The sequence below is a fragment of the Pocillopora damicornis genome, chromosome 10 (assembly GCF_964200805.1).
Source record: "Pocillopora damicornis chromosome 10, jaPocDami1.2, whole genome shotgun sequence".
Lineage (NCBI taxonomy): Eukaryota > Metazoa > Cnidaria > Anthozoa > Scleractinia > Pocilloporidae > Pocillopora > Pocillopora damicornis.
The window spans coordinates 6,507,328-6,524,483 of record NC_142679.1 but is presented as its reverse complement, the minus strand read 5'-3'; the positions used below and the strand labels follow the sequence as shown (position 1 = coordinate 6,524,483).

General features: G+C 37.1%; 2 protein-coding genes across 2 annotated transcripts; both read left to right on the top strand.

Annotated features, from left to right (window-relative positions):
• The first annotated feature begins 33 nt into the window (after positions 1–33).
• LOC113670371 (eukaryotic translation initiation factor 3 subunit M) lies at positions 34–6,910 on the top strand. Its single transcript, XM_027186513.2, has 10 exons — positions 34–173; positions 705–831; positions 1,058–1,196; positions 2,462–2,585; positions 2,740–2,834; positions 3,563–3,746; positions 4,650–4,731; positions 5,527–5,670; positions 6,210–6,270; positions 6,749–6,910. Exons 1-10 carry the CDS (start codon positions 126–128, stop codon positions 6,876–6,878), a joined length of 1,134 nt encoding a protein of 377 aa, XP_027042314.2. The 5' UTR covers positions 34–125; the 3' UTR covers positions 6,879–6,910.
• Positions 6,911–8,827: 1,917 nt separating this feature from the next.
• On the top strand, positions 8,828–16,846 carry LOC113670339 (transmembrane protein 117). The gene is made up of 5 exons (XM_089183698.1): positions 8,828–9,253; positions 10,675–10,886; positions 12,394–12,754; positions 14,494–14,730; positions 15,033–16,846. Exons 1-5 carry the CDS (start codon positions 9,167–9,169, stop codon positions 15,735–15,737), a joined length of 1,602 nt encoding a protein of 533 aa, XP_089039824.1. The 5' UTR covers positions 8,828–9,166; the 3' UTR covers positions 15,738–16,846.
• Positions 16,847–17,156: the final 310 nt, after the last annotated feature.

Below are 17,156 nucleotides of genomic sequence, written 5' to 3'. Positions count from 1 at the left end.
GGAATATTCGTGGTAGCCTACATGAGCAGGATTAGACCAGGCGCTTTGGTCAGCGGAGCGTTTTAACAACGTGATTGCGAATCGATTGTACTAAGGGTCGAAAAAGTCCGAATCTTTAGATAAAAATGGAGCCGATCTTGCCAGCTTTTATCGATGTTGGGGAACAGGACCAGGTAAGCTTCTAATTATATCAATAATTTCGCTATTTTAAACATTCAACGCTTAGTTTTGAAGTTGATTATCAGTTCGAAGAAAAACTTTTCGTCATATGTATATGTACTTGAGCTTTGAGGAAGTCTCATTAAGTACGACGATTTTATCCTTTTCCCCTTTGTGTGATGTATTCCTGAACGTATGTGAAATGTTTTGAGTAACTTGAAATCATCAAGCGAGGGAACATCAATTCTTTCATGAATTTGTAAAGTCACATAATACAACTGCAAGCATAAACAGCTTTTGCATGTTATAAATCCATGTTCAAGCTTACAGTTGTGGTCTGCTATAATGTTTATCAAGTTTTTCCTAGAGGAACATTAGTTATAAATGGTAAGCTTTTTCTGGCTCCTTATATGAGCCATTTATGCGTTCAGAACAAACGAATCCCCTTATGCCACACTCTCTAATATGCAAACGATAATACTTACACAGGAAGCTGACTTTTTTTAAGACTGAGAGAAAAACTCCTTTTGTTTTGTTCAAATCAGGCTCTGGAAATTCGAGGTTATCTTAAGTCCTGTGGTGCTGATATAAATGAAGAAAGTATGTCTCCATTACACGAGGATTTGGAGCAGCTGTTGATGGCATGTGACATTAATTTCAAGTCAGAAGCAGGTATGTGCCTGAAATTTCTTATTATTAGTACTTATTTGTTAGAAATAATTATGAAAGCGATCTTCACAGTAATGAACACTTCTTAATAAGCAGTAGTGAAAATAGGGCCTTAAAGAAAATTCAGGCCTGTACAGGATTTGAGCGCATGGCCTATAAAGTAGTGTACAGTGTAAGGGGTAATGGTTCCATAATCTATTTGTTCTGTTTTTATTGTCTTTTCCTTTAGAACTTGAAGGGGTCATGAACAGCCTTCTTTCCCTGATACTGATTGTGACAGAAAAAAGAGATGACCTAATCAGAAAATTTTGTGACAAAGTGGCTGAAGTAAGATCTGATGAGGACACATCACTGACCAGACTTAGAATGTAAGTAATCTTACAGGCATGGTGATTTTGATTCTGAAGAGAAAAGATTTTTTTCTTTAGGGCAGCTGTAAATGGGCAACATTGTCTGCCTAATAGTTAGTGTATTATGTTTACAATACCAAGATGAAAGAAATGCCATGGAACACTTCCACGTAATTGTTTGTACACCTCAGCACTTTCAGAAGTTTTGCAGGGGAGCCTCTTAAAATAATTATATAAAGTTCTACAGTTGTTTCTTCTATGGTGAAAGTACACATCTCCTGTTACCATTAATTTTTATCTGGATTAGATTCAACCACTGAGCCCAGTTAAACAGTTTGGAGTGGAGTACACAAACAAAAATCTCTAAGAAAATAAATTAAATGCAAAACCATATTTCCAGCAAAGGGTTAAGCCCTTTTATTTCATAAATATTTAACAAATGACTGTGAAAATGCATCATTTGTCCAATCTGAGACACAATTGATAGTGCTTCACAGTGGAGAGCAACAAATGGTTTCCCATCTTTGAAATGTGTCTCTCAGTTAGAAAAAATCTCAATATGTACCTTGAAAAGTGCTTGAACAATTTTTATTCATTTGTTGCAATGTATCAAAATACTCAGTCTTTCTTTTTCTTGATGTATCGCAACTCATGAATAAAAATTGCTAAAGCACTTTCCATGGAATAATCTCTATTTATTACACTAACCTTATATACCTTAACATTAGCATGCAGTCTTTCCATACTGTTTGCAATAATTTATGATTCAGAGGTGATGATGCACAGAGTAATTAGATGCTATTGACTCTAAGGAGTCACAGGATTTATAGGTCAAAAAATCACTTTCAAAGTCCATTATCATTGTAGCTGTAGGGTGTAAGGAGGAGATCTTTATGTAATTAACAATTATTCTATGAGCGCTTGTTCAATACAAGATCATGATAGTAAATAGCCTACAAGGTGCATAGCATTGAGCTAGCCTGTGTACAGCCACCCCATACCCTCCAAAAGAAAATCGGTTTTCTATGCCAAGCTGGCTATTGAATAAGCGTGGATAGAATAATTTTTTTTATTAGATTTCATTAAATCCTGAACATTTGAATTTTTGGAGCCTTTTCCAGCTTTGTAACAGTTGGTGCAATGCACTTCCTCACAAGGTGACTCAAAATACATATATGAGCTTATAGCCGTGCATGAATGAACCAATTAGAGCACTAGAAATACCATGTTTGGAGTCAAAAATTTAGCAATTACTGATAACTTCTGTATCTGATGAATAACAGACTAAGCATCCTGCTAAACTGGCTTCATGAAAGAGATCCTGTCCGATATGATGTTTACTGCACTCAGGTCAAGGTTGCAGGAAAAGCTGGTTTGATTGATCAGATAAATGTATCATTGGATCAGGTAGGGGAGGAAAACCTTTGCTTTTTTGCAATATAGAGTCAGGCTGTCAATTGCAATGATCATGACATGAGACAGACAATTAAACATACATTTATATTATACTGTATGTTTTTTAAATTTTCCTCCATTTTGTGTCATGTTTCTGCACATTTAGGTTAGGAGTTGGCTAAACATGTGGGAAGTGGATGGAGTGAAGGCCAGAAAAGTATACAGATTGCTTTTTGATGCCTTGACAGAAGACAGACAAAGGCAAGTCCAAAAATAGGTTTTTACCATCTGAACTTGTTACATGCATTAATAGTCATGCTGCTTCTTTTTAAAAAATCCAACTCAAGTAATTTGGAATTAAGTCAATCAATATTTACATGTAATTTCAAAAGTTCTTAGTCCTTTGGTTGCCTAAACATAAGAATTAAGCAGTATTTCATAAGAAAATTGTAGTTTTATTTCTCTCTCCTATCTTTTACATTCTGTTCATGAGTGAAACTTGTAAAGAGGCACACTTTGTGACAACTACTATGCAATTTACTCATTCCAACAAGAAAGAAGGGAAGAAAAAATGGACAGAAGATGAAAAGATCTTTACAGACCATTTAAGGCTCACAATTCTTTTACCATTAACAATATTTTTAATATTAGAGAACTTTTTGATTTAGTATCTTAAAACCCAAACCAAAGTGCATGTAATCTTGTCATCTAATCAGAAGAAAGGAAAATACCTTTAATAAGAATGAGAACTCAAAGTGAAAATAGCCAAACTGCCTAACATGCAGGAAAACGCAGGAGACGGAGTTGTGATCTGTTTTTAGTTTTGCATCTGATCAGAGTGGCACAAGTTTTCTGGAAAAATCACAGAGTGAGGCAAAGGAAAAACAATGTAATCCTGAGTTACTTTAAACACTCAACTGCAAGTTGCTCTGTGTACTGCAGTACATGCAAATGTATGTAAACGTGAACCCATTTTTGTTTTGTAACAGTGAGGAGGCCACATCAGTCATGGTTGAACTCCTCAGGACATACACTGATGAAAATGCATCTGAAGTGAAAGATGATGCCAAAAATTGTATTGTGAGTCTTTTGGGAAGACCAAATGTCCTCATCATGGATTTCCTTCTGACACTTCCACCAGTTGCGGCACTACAAGGGGAACCAATTTACCAGGTACAGTCCTGTTAAGCCTTTCACTCCCAAGAACTCAATGGTAATTCTCCTTACTATCTGTCACACAATTCTTATGATGTTACTTGGGAAAATTTGGTTTTGGATCAACTGATAATCCCCTCATTTTCTTTATTTTTGTCATTTTCCTGCTTGTCATGTTATAACAACATTGTAAGGGGAAATTCTGTCTTAGTCACTCATGTTTAAGAGTTAAAACAAAGTGATTATAATGTCCATGTACATGTAGAGCCATTTTTTGAGTCAGTAATGCACATCAGCTTTAAATTTAAAATCAAACCCAAAGTAATAAAAATGGCATGTTCAAAAATAGAGATGGTGGCTAGGATTTGTTGTCTGATGAGCTGAATTATACCTGCATTTTGATGGGTTTTTATATTTGTGATCTATTGGAGAACAGATGACGTCAACAATCTTTTGCTCTTTTTTATCATTGATATAAAACAAATAGATTCTATGTTGCCATGGGTCTTAACTATACAGATTAATAGATCACAGAGAAAGTTGAACCCTTTAACCTTTAAGAGTGACTAGCATCTAATTTCTCCTTACAATATCACCACTGAATCACACATTAATGTCATGAGAATAAAGGAAATGATCACCAACTGAAGAAAATCTTGATTGTTAGACAATTTCTCCCGGTCAGCACCTTAGTAAATGTATGGAGAATATGAATACTGATGTCAGGGACTGTAAAGGGTTAAATGTGGTAAGAGCAATTGTGGTCATTACTGAACAGATGTATGGCAAAATGGAATCTATTTGTAAAAGACAGCAACAGGCTTGTTTTGCTGCAAGTTTGTTAAATATATTTCTGCCAAACTTTCTCCCTGTTGCTTTTATCGAAAAACTTATAAAGTGCCTGTTTGTTCTTTCTCTTAGCTTCTGACCATCTTTGTTTCTGGGAAACTTGCTGACTACATGGAATTCTATGAAAAGAACAAAGATTTTGTGGATTCTTGTGGTACGTTCTTGTGATATATCCATTTAAACCATGCTGCAGAAAAATATTGCCATGCAATTGCAATACAGGAAAGCTGTGTCATTTTCAACAGTATTGCTCCCAACCATCCCTTCGTGTACTGCAATCGTATTCTTACCAAAATTAAGTAAGCAGTGCCATTTCTACAAAAAAAGAAATTAAAAAAAAAAAAAAGTGACTTAACCATTTGATCCCTTAGAGTGATTCGCATCCAATTTCTCTTTACAAACCACCCCCAAATCACACATGAAGGTTTCAAGAATAAAGGAAATGATCACCAATGAAACAAGCTCTTGATTTTAAAACAAATTCTCCTTGTCTGCACTTTAGAAAATGTATGGAGAACAGTTTGGGGAATATGCATACTGATGTAAGGGTGTAAAGGGCCAAGGAATATCTCTTGGTTTTCCACTCTGTGGGGCAGCTGGTAAATATGCAATACAAATGCTGTACACCAGCCAAAGCTTAAAAACTTTATAAATTGTCAACAGCAGATGACAGCTGACCCTTTAACTTGTGTGGCAACCATTCCTGCACAAACAACAAGTCCTATTTTCCACTTTTTGCATAGCCAGAATGTGGAAAAGCTCTTTGTTTGTAAGGAAGTTTTGCTACTCAGGCTGGTGATCATTTTAGTTTTTGACTGTATCGGGGCTGCACATATCTGGGTTTCACCAACAAAAGACTGGCTTCTAACCTTTTGTTTTAAATAGAAATGTTGTAATGTAGAAAAGAGGCTATTCTTTTTCTCTGAAATTGGTATTTTGTATTGTTCAGGTCTGACACATGAGAAGAACCTTCACAAAATGCGAGTTCTAACATTCATGTCACTTGGGGAAGCAAAATCAGAGGTGCATTTTGACGATCTCTGTAAGGAACTTAATATTAGTGTGGATGAAATTGAGGAATTTATCATAGAAGGTACAGTATTTTATCACTGTATACTATCATGTTTTCTGAAAGTTAAATGGTGTATTGCTTCTGTTTGTTTGTCTGTTTGGTTTTCGAACATCTGAAGTCATACTTAAATCAGTTCATGTGATGGTGTAGGCCTGGTATATAGTTGACCCACTTTCAATGAGTAGAAATAAATTCGTTTCCTCTCGTTTATTCGTTTATTCTATTCTAACTTTTAACATACTCAACATGGAAAACATACCGTATTGGTATGGGTACGAAACGACTCAACTGACTGGGTACGAATCGACCAAGCTTGGTATGAAACGACTAGGTTCAAAACGACCGTGAGTAGGTCTACCGACAATAGCCCTTACTCGACCGAACGACCAGCTGTTACTCCCAGGTTCAAACCTTTTACTGGAGTATTTTTCTCCCTTTTTACTTCATACTAATTGTTTGATTATCACGTTTTTGTACCTTTAGGTTATCCGAAAATTTGCCGTTCAAATATCTGAACTATCCTCGCAGTTTTATTTAGGATTTTTTTTTTCTTTTGGTAGCACTTCGATCAAAACTCATTCGTACCAGGATAGACCAAGTCAACAAGAAAGTCATTATCAGGTAAAGCAATTTGCTGGTAGTGCAGTTTTCAATTGAGTGGCAAAAAACCAAAAACCAAAGCTTTCAAAGCTGCCATTTTTTCAAAGTAAAAACAGGTAACTTACTTAAAGCGCGGGAAAATGCGGGTGACCGAGTTGCGATTGGTTTTAGTATTGCATTTGATTGGTTGAGATGATGGCGCGAGTTTTCTGAACCAATCGCAGAGCGAAGTAAAACAAACTAATCACTGTGGCCAATCAGAACAAAGGTAAATGTCTCAAAGAGCCATTTAAAATTTAAAGTAAAAATCACCTGCCTAAAGGGCGCGAAAACGCGAGTGACAGGGCATTGTCGGATTTAGTTTTTCATCTGATTGGTTGGGAAGGTCTTTCCAAATTTTTTTGACCAATCACCGAGTAATGTTGATCAAAACTTATGCAATCTCGGATGACTAAAATGCTTTAATACTTATTCTATGTAAATACCTTCACCTTCGCAGCTCAGCGACACATCGAACGTTTGGTACCAACCAGTGGCAAGAGTTACGAGATCGCTTGGAAGAATGGCGCCAGAGTTTGCAGAGTGTTGGTACAAGTCTAAAGGCTGTTGTTCCCGCTGTAGATGGATAATTGAACCATTAGAAATAAAAATTTCAATAAGCCGTTGCCTCTTCTGATCACTGTCTTGAAAAACTTCTTGGATCAATGTCAGTATCTGAGCAACTGCTCACCTACCCCTCCCCCCCTTTACTCAGTTAAGTTAACTGTTAACAAGCTAGGGTTAATGTTGGATTTGGGGAGGGGCTTATGCGCAGTTGCTCGGATACTGATTTTGATCCGACTTCTTCGCGATTACTGAAGTTGCTTTGCGTGAAGAAGTTGTTATAATCGCCTTTTCAGAATTCAAATTTTTTTTGGTGTGCTCGTTAGGAGTGAAGCAAACGGCAAAATGTGGTGTGAAATATTTAGGCCATACCTTATTGGTACTTAATTTCGCGGGTACTTAATTTCGCGATTTTGGCGAGGCAATATTTCGCGGGGTTTTATTTACGCGATTTCAATAGGCAAATATGAAAAAAGGGCATTAAATTTCGCGATTGAAGCGTTCTCAACTTTATTTTATTTTTCCAAATGTCTGAACTGTTTAAAGTTTCTAGATAACTGGAACACAACAAAACACATATTTGAAAATTAACGTTAAAAATAAATGTATTACAACGTGAAAACGCATTGTTTCAGTGGTTCGCGGCAACGTTCATAAGGTGACGGAAGTTTTTTGGCCAACAAAATATTGTGCACTTAAGGCACTAAGCGAAATGCTGTTCGTACTTGAAGAAAAACTTATTATTATAGTTTAATACGAGTTTAACGATAACAATGCATGCATTAAATATCATTCGTTACGATGGCTTTTGTTTATATCTAATGATATAATGATATTCATGATCGTTATGCGATAGCAGCAACCAAGCGACTTCCAGGACGGTTAGCTGATTCAATTGTGGGTCATTTACCAAGAGAGATTTCGAGATGCACTCGTTTTCTCATTTCACGAGGCGGGAACGTCCAAGCATCGACGATCACCACTCGTACAGGGTGGCCTTGAAATCCCTGTCACTGTTTGCATCGAACGTGACTCCACCTTCAAAAATATTTTAGTGTTGGAACCGTACAAGAAACTTGTGAATGAGAACTACAAGGAGCCAATTAAAGGCAATTTTGACGACTGTACGAAAGACATCCTAAGGGATTTGTACGAATCTAGCGATTCAGATGAAGATGACACCAGTAGCGTAGATCAACTTCTCCATGCAAAACATTTAACGATTTCACAAATTCAAAAATGGAATTTACGAGTAGAAACCAGTTAATATTTTGCGTTTTGTTGATAAATATCCTGTAAATTTTGTTGCCATTACGAATAAATCATTTTTTTCTACAGTTTGATTTTTTTGTATGGGTATTAAATTTCGCGAGGATTTTTTTTCGCGGGTCTTTAATTTCGCGATTTTTTTACAATCGCGAAAAACGCGAAATTAAAGACCCGCGAAATTAAGTACCAATAAGGTAGTTTCCACTTAGGTATGTGGAGACCGTGCACTGAGTCATTTAGTCATTGTGTCAGTGGCTGGTAAGTCGCCGTGTTAGGTATTATCTCAAGGGCTACAATTGTTTTGATCCAGAAGTAGCCGAAAAGTCGCTATGTTTGTGGCTTGATTTTGAGCGGTACTATTATTTTGGCTCCATAATCTTCTCGTGTGAATAGACGAACGAAATGCGAGGTTTAGAGACTCTATACCAGGGCGTTAAATTGCGCCTAATACAGGCGCCAATGGCGAATTATGCCGTTATCTTAGATGCCGATTGCTGCACAGATAATGGTCACGTTCAAGGCGAGGCCTTTCGCTTGAGAGGAGCACGCCGAATATGCGGATCGAATCTGATGATGACAACGTAGGAGCAACTGCAGAATACACTACCACTTTGGTCCACCTCATTAACATGTGTCGAGAGGCTCTGAAGATCGAGGCATAACACAATAAACTCCATTCTTATTCAATGACATGTAAATGAGTGGCAGGGTATTCTGCAGCTTAGCCGACAACGTACTTTACAGGAGTAGACCGTATAGATAAAACGTGAACTTTCTAGACTAAAAGTGCTAAAATACGAAAGTCAGTTTAGTGGCCTGGACACCTTTAGTCATAACTTGATCGAAGAGAGAATGATCGTGTAGACTTATATGATGTACGGCTTGTATGCAGGTGATATTGAACTGTTTATCATTGGAAAGTACGAGCAACTTATTCAAATTCCAAAGGGTGTGTTTTTGTCGCCTGGGACTATAAATATCAATGGTTGTGGGTGAGGATAGCTGAGAAATTAAATGTCAGAGGAGCAAAGTTTAAAATTTGGCCATGACCGACGATAGCGAGAAACCCACAGCAACAGATGGCATTATAAACGACGAAAGTCAAGTTGATCCCAACACACCGACAATCGAGGTAAGTGATGTTTTGGTATTGATCGATAAATTCGTTGAAAATGTTGGAGTAACATGGTTAGAGGAACTTGTTATATTTTGTGAATAACCGCTTACTTTTATCATTGTGTTGTCCATGCATCATAGGTTTCCATCGCTAATGTTTTCATTTTGATCGTAAATTTTTGACGTTAAATTCAACGGGTGAGAAATTCAAATTTGTAAACATTGCTTTGCTCGCTGTTGGAATAGTCTTCGCATATCGTCGAATGAAAGAACGATAGCCCTTGAAAAAATCAGTTCGTCGTCGATTATGATTTTTCTCTCACTCTGCAAGTGCAGATAAAGAGAATTCAGCGAAGAATTTTGGACAATTTTAGTTCGAAAATGAAGCGCGTTTTGAACTGAAAGTGTGGCAAATTGGCAGCTGATGTCTGCTTGCATTTGTACACCTGCTAAACGTTTAGTTTGATCGTAGCCATGGCTAGCGAAAGAGCTCTTTAAACATAACACATTTAGTGCAGTAATTTCCTTATTTAAACACAGTTGAGAAGGATTTCCGTTGACAGAAATTTTTATTGTTCTAAAACAAAGCCGTTAGTGTCCTAAAGACAGTATATTGTTTTCGTCGCTGCATGCATAATGTAGGTACAGAACTGTGCGGAATTCTCGCCCATAGTTGTAGTATACCTTTTTCACTTGGCTATTTGTAATTAGTTTGTATTACTTTTGTCTTCCCTTTGCGAGACCACGTGATTGTATTCCTGTACCTGAGAAATATTCCTTTCAAATTATACTGTGGCGGTGTACTAAACATCATACGCCTGAACTGGGGTAACACAGATGACTGAAAATGCCTATTGCTATAACTCCTTTACTTGTTCCTTCATTGTTAACTCCTTCTCATATTAAGCAAAACACCAACAGACAACAGTTTAAAGAAACACATTTAATTCTCTTGTCAAATTGTAAGAACAACTGTAACAATGTGATTAATTACTGTTTGAGCTGATAACTAAAATCTGAACCATCTACAGTTGAACCCTCCCTAATCCTGCAATAATAATAAAATTTGCAGTATAAGTATAAAGCTATTTGGTCTATTTTAAACTACTTTGTCTTATTTTGTTCACCCACCAATCTTATTGATGTTTCACACTGATTTTTCTATTGCCCTTAAATCAAAGTACATGCGCATGACATGTTCCCAAATTACACCCTTAAATCAGTTAGCATCTTCCCTATACTGCTCTCCATACCGTCCTTAAGTGCTGACGAGGAGAATTTGTTTAACAATCAGGAGATTCTTTTGTTAGCAATCATTTCCTTTATTCTTGTTAGGTTAATGTGTGATTCAGGGATGATATTGTATGATATTGTATGCAGAAATTAGATAGTGATCACTTCTAACATTTAACATTATGTTTTCCTTTTTGATCTTAGATCTCCCAGCGCAATGACAAGGTTAAACACAGAGTACGTGTGCAGAAGAAAAATGGCAGATATTATTTCCAGCACCCTTATGCAAGACTATTTGTTTCCTACTTTGTGATTTTTTGCAACTTTTTGATATATGCTGAGGATCCTGTTTCACACAGCAGAGCAAATTGTACCATTCCTGTTATTGGGAATGACTTTGCTTTTGTCACATACAGGTACAGAAAAGAAATTGTTTGATGTCTGACATTTGTGTTAGTTACCAAAATATAGTTCATATCTAGCCATTGCATTTTTCATCTTTGTGTTAGGGACCAAGAAATTTTAAGCTTGCACAGCGTCTGTAAGTTAAAGCTTTACAAATATATTTTTATGGCCTGTTAAAACATAGAAACTAAAATGTCCACATAGTCCTTTGAATTGCAGTGTAGATGTTGTTCAGAGTCATATCTGAGAGCTTTCCAAATGCATGTTATTATGAGTTCAAATGTTAACCAACATTGCCCAAGCAATTGGCCTCAACATTGCCCAAACATGGCCCCAATGAGAGTTAGACCTCTACTGACCTACATGTAAATGCTGGAAATATTTAATTGAATTATATGCAATGTATTTTTGTTTCTAAACAAATGTAGGTACTTATTCTGCAATATCTCTAAATCTAAGAGCTGGGCCTCTTAAATCAAGTAGATTCTTATTTGATTTTCAGTCAATATAAATTGCACCCTAGAGATGGTCCAATTTTTTTCTTGGGGGGGGGGGAAGGAGTGTGAAGTATTTTTGTGATCAAAAGGCTAAACATTGTTCAATTTTACAGTTTTCAGAAAAATAACATGGCAGATGTGCCATTTCAGAAAGGCCCCTTCTTAAAAAAGAAATTTGATTTCTTGCTATGGATCACTGTAGTTTGTCACTGCATATAGTAGTATTAATTGTACTTTTCTGTGAAAATACTAGTCTTGAAAAATTGCACAGTCTCTCTAATGATGTCAAGTTTGCTCTGTTAAGCAGCATTTAGGGAAGGGACAGTTCTTTGAAGAGGTTTTTACTTACATGTAAAATGGGTTCCTTCGAGAAATTGAAACCTCTAGAGGGTACTAAGAATTCTAAAAGTTACAATCTACATGGCTGTACAGCTGCTGTACTTTATTGATTAGGGGTAATGCTCAAAAATTCAGGTTTAGAGACTCTATACCAGGGCGTGAAATTGCGCCTAACACAGGCGCCAATGTGACTAAATTTTTCACTTTGGCAACCAAATCCTAAAAATTAGTCACCAAATTGGCAACTAGAATGTTTCATCATAACCTTACCAAGAGATATAGTGAGTTAAAAAGATTTGCAAAGATAAATCCATGGCAAACTTCCTCATTAAGTTTGTTTCCAAAACGCAGCACATGCATCTTGATCTAATTAACTACACGCCATCATAGATTTAGGTGAGCTTGAATATTGCATATCATCCATCCTAGTGTCCACTTTGTAGCAAGTTAGAGATCTTTTCCCTAACCTAATTTCTAGAACGATGACAGCATAAAAAAAAGTTTTGTTTTTCTTTGAAAATGGTGACCAACTTTTTTTTAATTGGAATTTAGAAGCCAAGTGGCTATCAGAAAAAAAATTATTTCACACCCTGTATACAATGGCCAATTTACATTATTAACTTAGTGGATGAAACTGAATTATCAATGATGTTAGTTTCCTTTATTGCTCACAAACATTTAGGTACCCTCCAGGGGGGTGGTCTCTTCTGAAGGTATTTCTGTGGCTTGTGGCAATTGTGGTTGGATCACTAGCAGGCAAGTTCTTTTTCCACAAACTGGTGTTCAACAGATGGATGAAACTTTCCATGTTCAAACGTGACAGTGGCTCGTGGATGGTGATGTTCTTGTCAACTTTAGTCTCATTGTTTATTTTCTCCTTTCTCTACAATGGATTCCTCAGCATTGAGGGTGACAAGCTATCCTTGTATAAGATAACTTCATACCTAGGACTGCAGAATGACACCTTCATGAAGGCAGCTGGATTAGGCACATGGATGGGTGATTTCATCACAGCATGGATGGTAACAGACATGATGCTTCAGGTAAAAGTGGTATTATCGAACTTTGGACTAGTAAAACATACAAGTACAGGGATTAGGAAGGTTTAACAGGCAAATGAGCCTATGGCCCCTATCATTGGAAAGTTATGGGCCATTTATAAAACGTTTGGGCCATTAGGGTAAATAAATGGGCCAGTAAAAATTTTAACAAAGGTTTATTGCTTGTGTATTACAGTCTATACCTATACAGAGACATGGTTTTAGGTATGAAAAACCGTTGCCATGAATAACCATCCGCTATATTAACTTCAAGTGATCTTCAAGGTTTTTGAAATGTTGTGTGACCACCAGAACAAAACGGTGATGATAAATTGCTATCAACCATTCAGCAGTTCAGTAATTGACAGTGGTCTTCTATAAAAGCTGCACTAACCTGACACTAACCAAATGAAACATAATTGTTTCTGACATCAGTTATGTTTTTTAATTACTTTGTTTTTGACAACAAAAAATTATTTGTTTTGACCATTATTGTTATAACCATATTTTAAGGCCAGAATAAGTTCAATAACAGTAAATGTTTGTTCCTTTTGCCAATAACAAATAGGTTACAGATTTTAAACCATTAAGTTTAGGTTAAACCAACCATTTCAATCAGCTATAGCCTTTTGAAAAGGTTATTGTAACTGGTCAGTTTTTACAGTGTTTCTCTATTTTGGTGCCTGTGTTACTCATTTTAATTTAAAAGCACATGGAACTCCGAGCAATAGCCTCGTTTGCATGCAAAGTCCGAGTTCAAGATCTGGGAACAAGAATGAAGCGAGCGTGATCAAACGAGCGAAGGCACTGTAGTTTTTCGCTTGTTTATGTCTCACCAAAGTGCAACTTTTACAAATTAAAATCCTTTTCACAAAATAGTTTATATTTCACTAGCTTTGTGCGGTCAGGGCGCATCACAGGCCCGGTAAGTATTTTTATAATGGGCCATTTCGTAGCTTTATGCGCCATACGCGCATGGCGCACGGCCTTCCTAATCCCTGCAAGTAACATGTAAGGTTGAGAGACACAGGGGCATTATGGTTAGTGTGGTGGAATCCTGGTTGAGAGGTCTGGGTTCTAGACCTGACCCGCTCATTTTGCTGCGTTCTTGGACAAAACACTTAATTCTCACACTTGCCACTGAGTCTCCATCAAGGAGCATAAACAGGTAACAATGGGGGAGATCTGATGAGTTGCTAGGGGATTAATGTCGCAATGGAGCACCATCAAATCCAGAGGGGGGTAGTCACTTCATGCTATGGAATTTGGGATAAGCTCCAGCGGGAAATACCTCTTGACTTGAGTACAGACTTCATCTTCCTTTTACCTGTCAATGTAAGAGTAATTTTTCAATCCGGTTTTCAGTTACTCCTTGTTGTGTGTTTTATTTTTGTTTTAAAGCACTCAATTGCAATGTGCCCCAAAGAGGCCATTGGTCTGACATCTCTGTGATGTGAACAAATGACAAAATATGAAATTTATTTCATTAAAAATTATGATAAGTTTCCTCTGTGGGAAAGAAGAACCCCCTAAATAGTGCCCATGCTCCCAACCTGTGGCTTTGTAGCTCAGTTGAAAGTAGCACCCAACTTATATCTGAGAGGCCTGGGTTCTAATCCCATCAATAAGCCTGAATTTTTAAATTTTTTTATTTGCTATTTGCTAAATTGTAGCCCACCTGCCAGGTTTACTTTAAATGACAGCATATTGATGGATGTTTTTTCATATTTTTGTTTTTTAAGGACAAGTTGTATCCACACTGGAACAAACGTTTGAGGGAGATTTGGAGAACTGGATACACACGAATCTATTTGTTCTGGATTGTGCTTTTTGTTGCCACGGCAGTTGTCGCCGCTGGAATAATAAGTGACTTTGTTAGGTGGGATACTCTCAACAGAGACTTTGTCTCCACCAATGAACTCTCTCGAGCCTTTCTGGCGTCTTTCATCCTTGTTATGGACCTGCTGATTGTCATGCAGGTGAGACAAAAAACTGAAGAACGCACAGAGATATCACAGGAATAGTTTGCTAAGGAAACGAATGTTCTTGTCAGTGGATATGATCTGAAGCACGCCCTGTTGCGAAGAGAGGGTAGGGTCAGATATACTATGCTTGAAAATTCGAGCATAATGCTTCTGAACGTCACCCCTGAAAACATACGCGTGCGTCCAAGAGAGCCTGTTTCAGTTCAAACAGTGACAATTGCAAAGCATGATGATTTGTTATGGTTATAACTGTTGCCGTTACGTTTTTGTTTAAAATATATTTATTTGTCTACCAGGACTGGGAGTTCCCTAGTTTTCAAGGGTCCATGGACGTCAAACTCCCTGGGGTGGACACAGCTTCCTTCTACTTCCGCTTGCCCCGGTGTCTGAAGAAGGAGAACTGGCACGTTCACATAACAGGAAAATGGTTCAACTATGGCATCATCATGCTTGTAATAATTCTAGACTTAAACATGTGGAAAAACCAGATCTTTTACAGTCCTTTCGACTTTGGCCAGTATACGGATTCCGAAGGGTACATTTTCTCCGTCGTCGACGAAAAATTCTTAGAAACTGCCAACAAAAGCACTCTTTCATACGAGTGGAGATCAAGTAACTTGAACCCAGCTACGAATGAATCTTACACAACAACAGATCCTCGTATGAACTCAAAATACCTTGGGTTTGGCTTAGGAGTGAAAGGAATTGCCTTCATTCCTTCCATTGTGGCGTTCATCACGTTTGGTTGTCTAATTTGGTTCTATGGTCGAGAAAAGTTTGTCGTTGAAGAAGTTATTGAGGATTTAGATAAAGTTGACGGTGTGGTCATTGAAGAAGTTGATTTTGAGATCGAACCCGACCAAAATGTTTCCCACAAATCGCCCAACGGGAATACTAGCCATAATGACACCAAGGATGGAGGAGTGTCGTCAGAGCTTCCAGCTAACCAGGAAGAAGGAGATCCGATACTCCTCAATGTTCAACAAATCACTTATGTGTAAATCATATACAAACTGCCTGCTGCTGAAAGCATGAATTGTAGCCCAATGATGCATTGTTGGAGAATTTGGAGGGGATCATTCCCTCATTCTTTCAAACTAGTTGCACGAAATGTTCTATCATTTTTGCTTTTATTGTTATTCCATAGCTTATAATGTAAATTAAAGCTTTTGCAAAACGTATTTCAAGGCTCAGAGAGCATCAAAGTCGCTGCATTTAGATAAAACACATTATTTCGCAGCTCTTGTTGAGTTATAAATTATTTTAATGCGTAATTCTAAGGCTATCACGACTTGAAAAGCGCTGTGTTTTAAAACTCGTTTTTTTAAAGTAAAATACATGAAGCTCCTGTGTGCTACTTAACGGCTTATATAGATGCGATATTTTAATTTTGGGGTTTGCCACAAACACAACCCGCTCGTCTTAAAAAATAAAATCCTATATTAAGTGCATGTCATGCAAAGCAACGATTTGTCAGACGTAATACTTAAACTCAATTACACCTACGTTTCTTTAAAAATTCTAACCGTGATATGCTAAGCGGAAGGTTGTCAAGGAAAAATCTAAATTCAAATTGCGGATCTTTAATTGTCCTACAGTTATTTATCCGGCTTCCATATACTTGCTGTTTGCTTTGTTGCAAGTTGTCCTCGTAATTTTAAAACTTAAGTTGTTATAACAGTTATGAATATAGAAAGTATAAAGCTGTTCTTTCATTTAAGGAATTTACTTTTTGTCAAAATTAACAGCGCCAGGTTAATTTTTCCTGATATTGTTTGTTATTTCGTGTTTTCGTTAAAAAAAGACCGCGTAATTTTTATAGTTAAATGCTTTTCAGTGGCGTATGAAAAGGTACAGAATTAGCGTTGCTAACACTTCTTGAATTTTAATATTTATCAATGTTTTATAGCGAGTCTTCTTTGAGTAATGAGGGCCAGACTTGTTGAGGACATTGGCTATTATTAGCTTTGCGCTACCATGTAACACTTAGCTGATATTTTGTTAATAACAAATATAAGGCAATGGTTATTGTACTGAGTATGTGATTTTAAAAATCTGAAACTGAATGAAGAGTCTACGAGCAATTAAATGTTGTAGTTACTAGTTTGAATCAGGTGTTTTCCTCCTTGCCACCCAAGTTGCGTACCTCATGCTACTGTCAAAAGTAAACCCAAATTGCTTTTATCGGTTTTACTGTGTTCCCTCAGAAATGTACTTTGTGACTCACAAAGCTGCTCATGCCACGCTTTCTTTTACTTCCGATCAGTGTCTCGTCGTCCGATGCTCCAATCAATTCGTTTTGGAACAGAGTGCGTAATTGTTGACATTTAGAACACGGAGTCAATTACAAGCAACTGTTAAAGTTTAACGCTAAGCAAACAGGCTGTCTGGAACAACAAAGAAACCACAAAAGTAGAGTT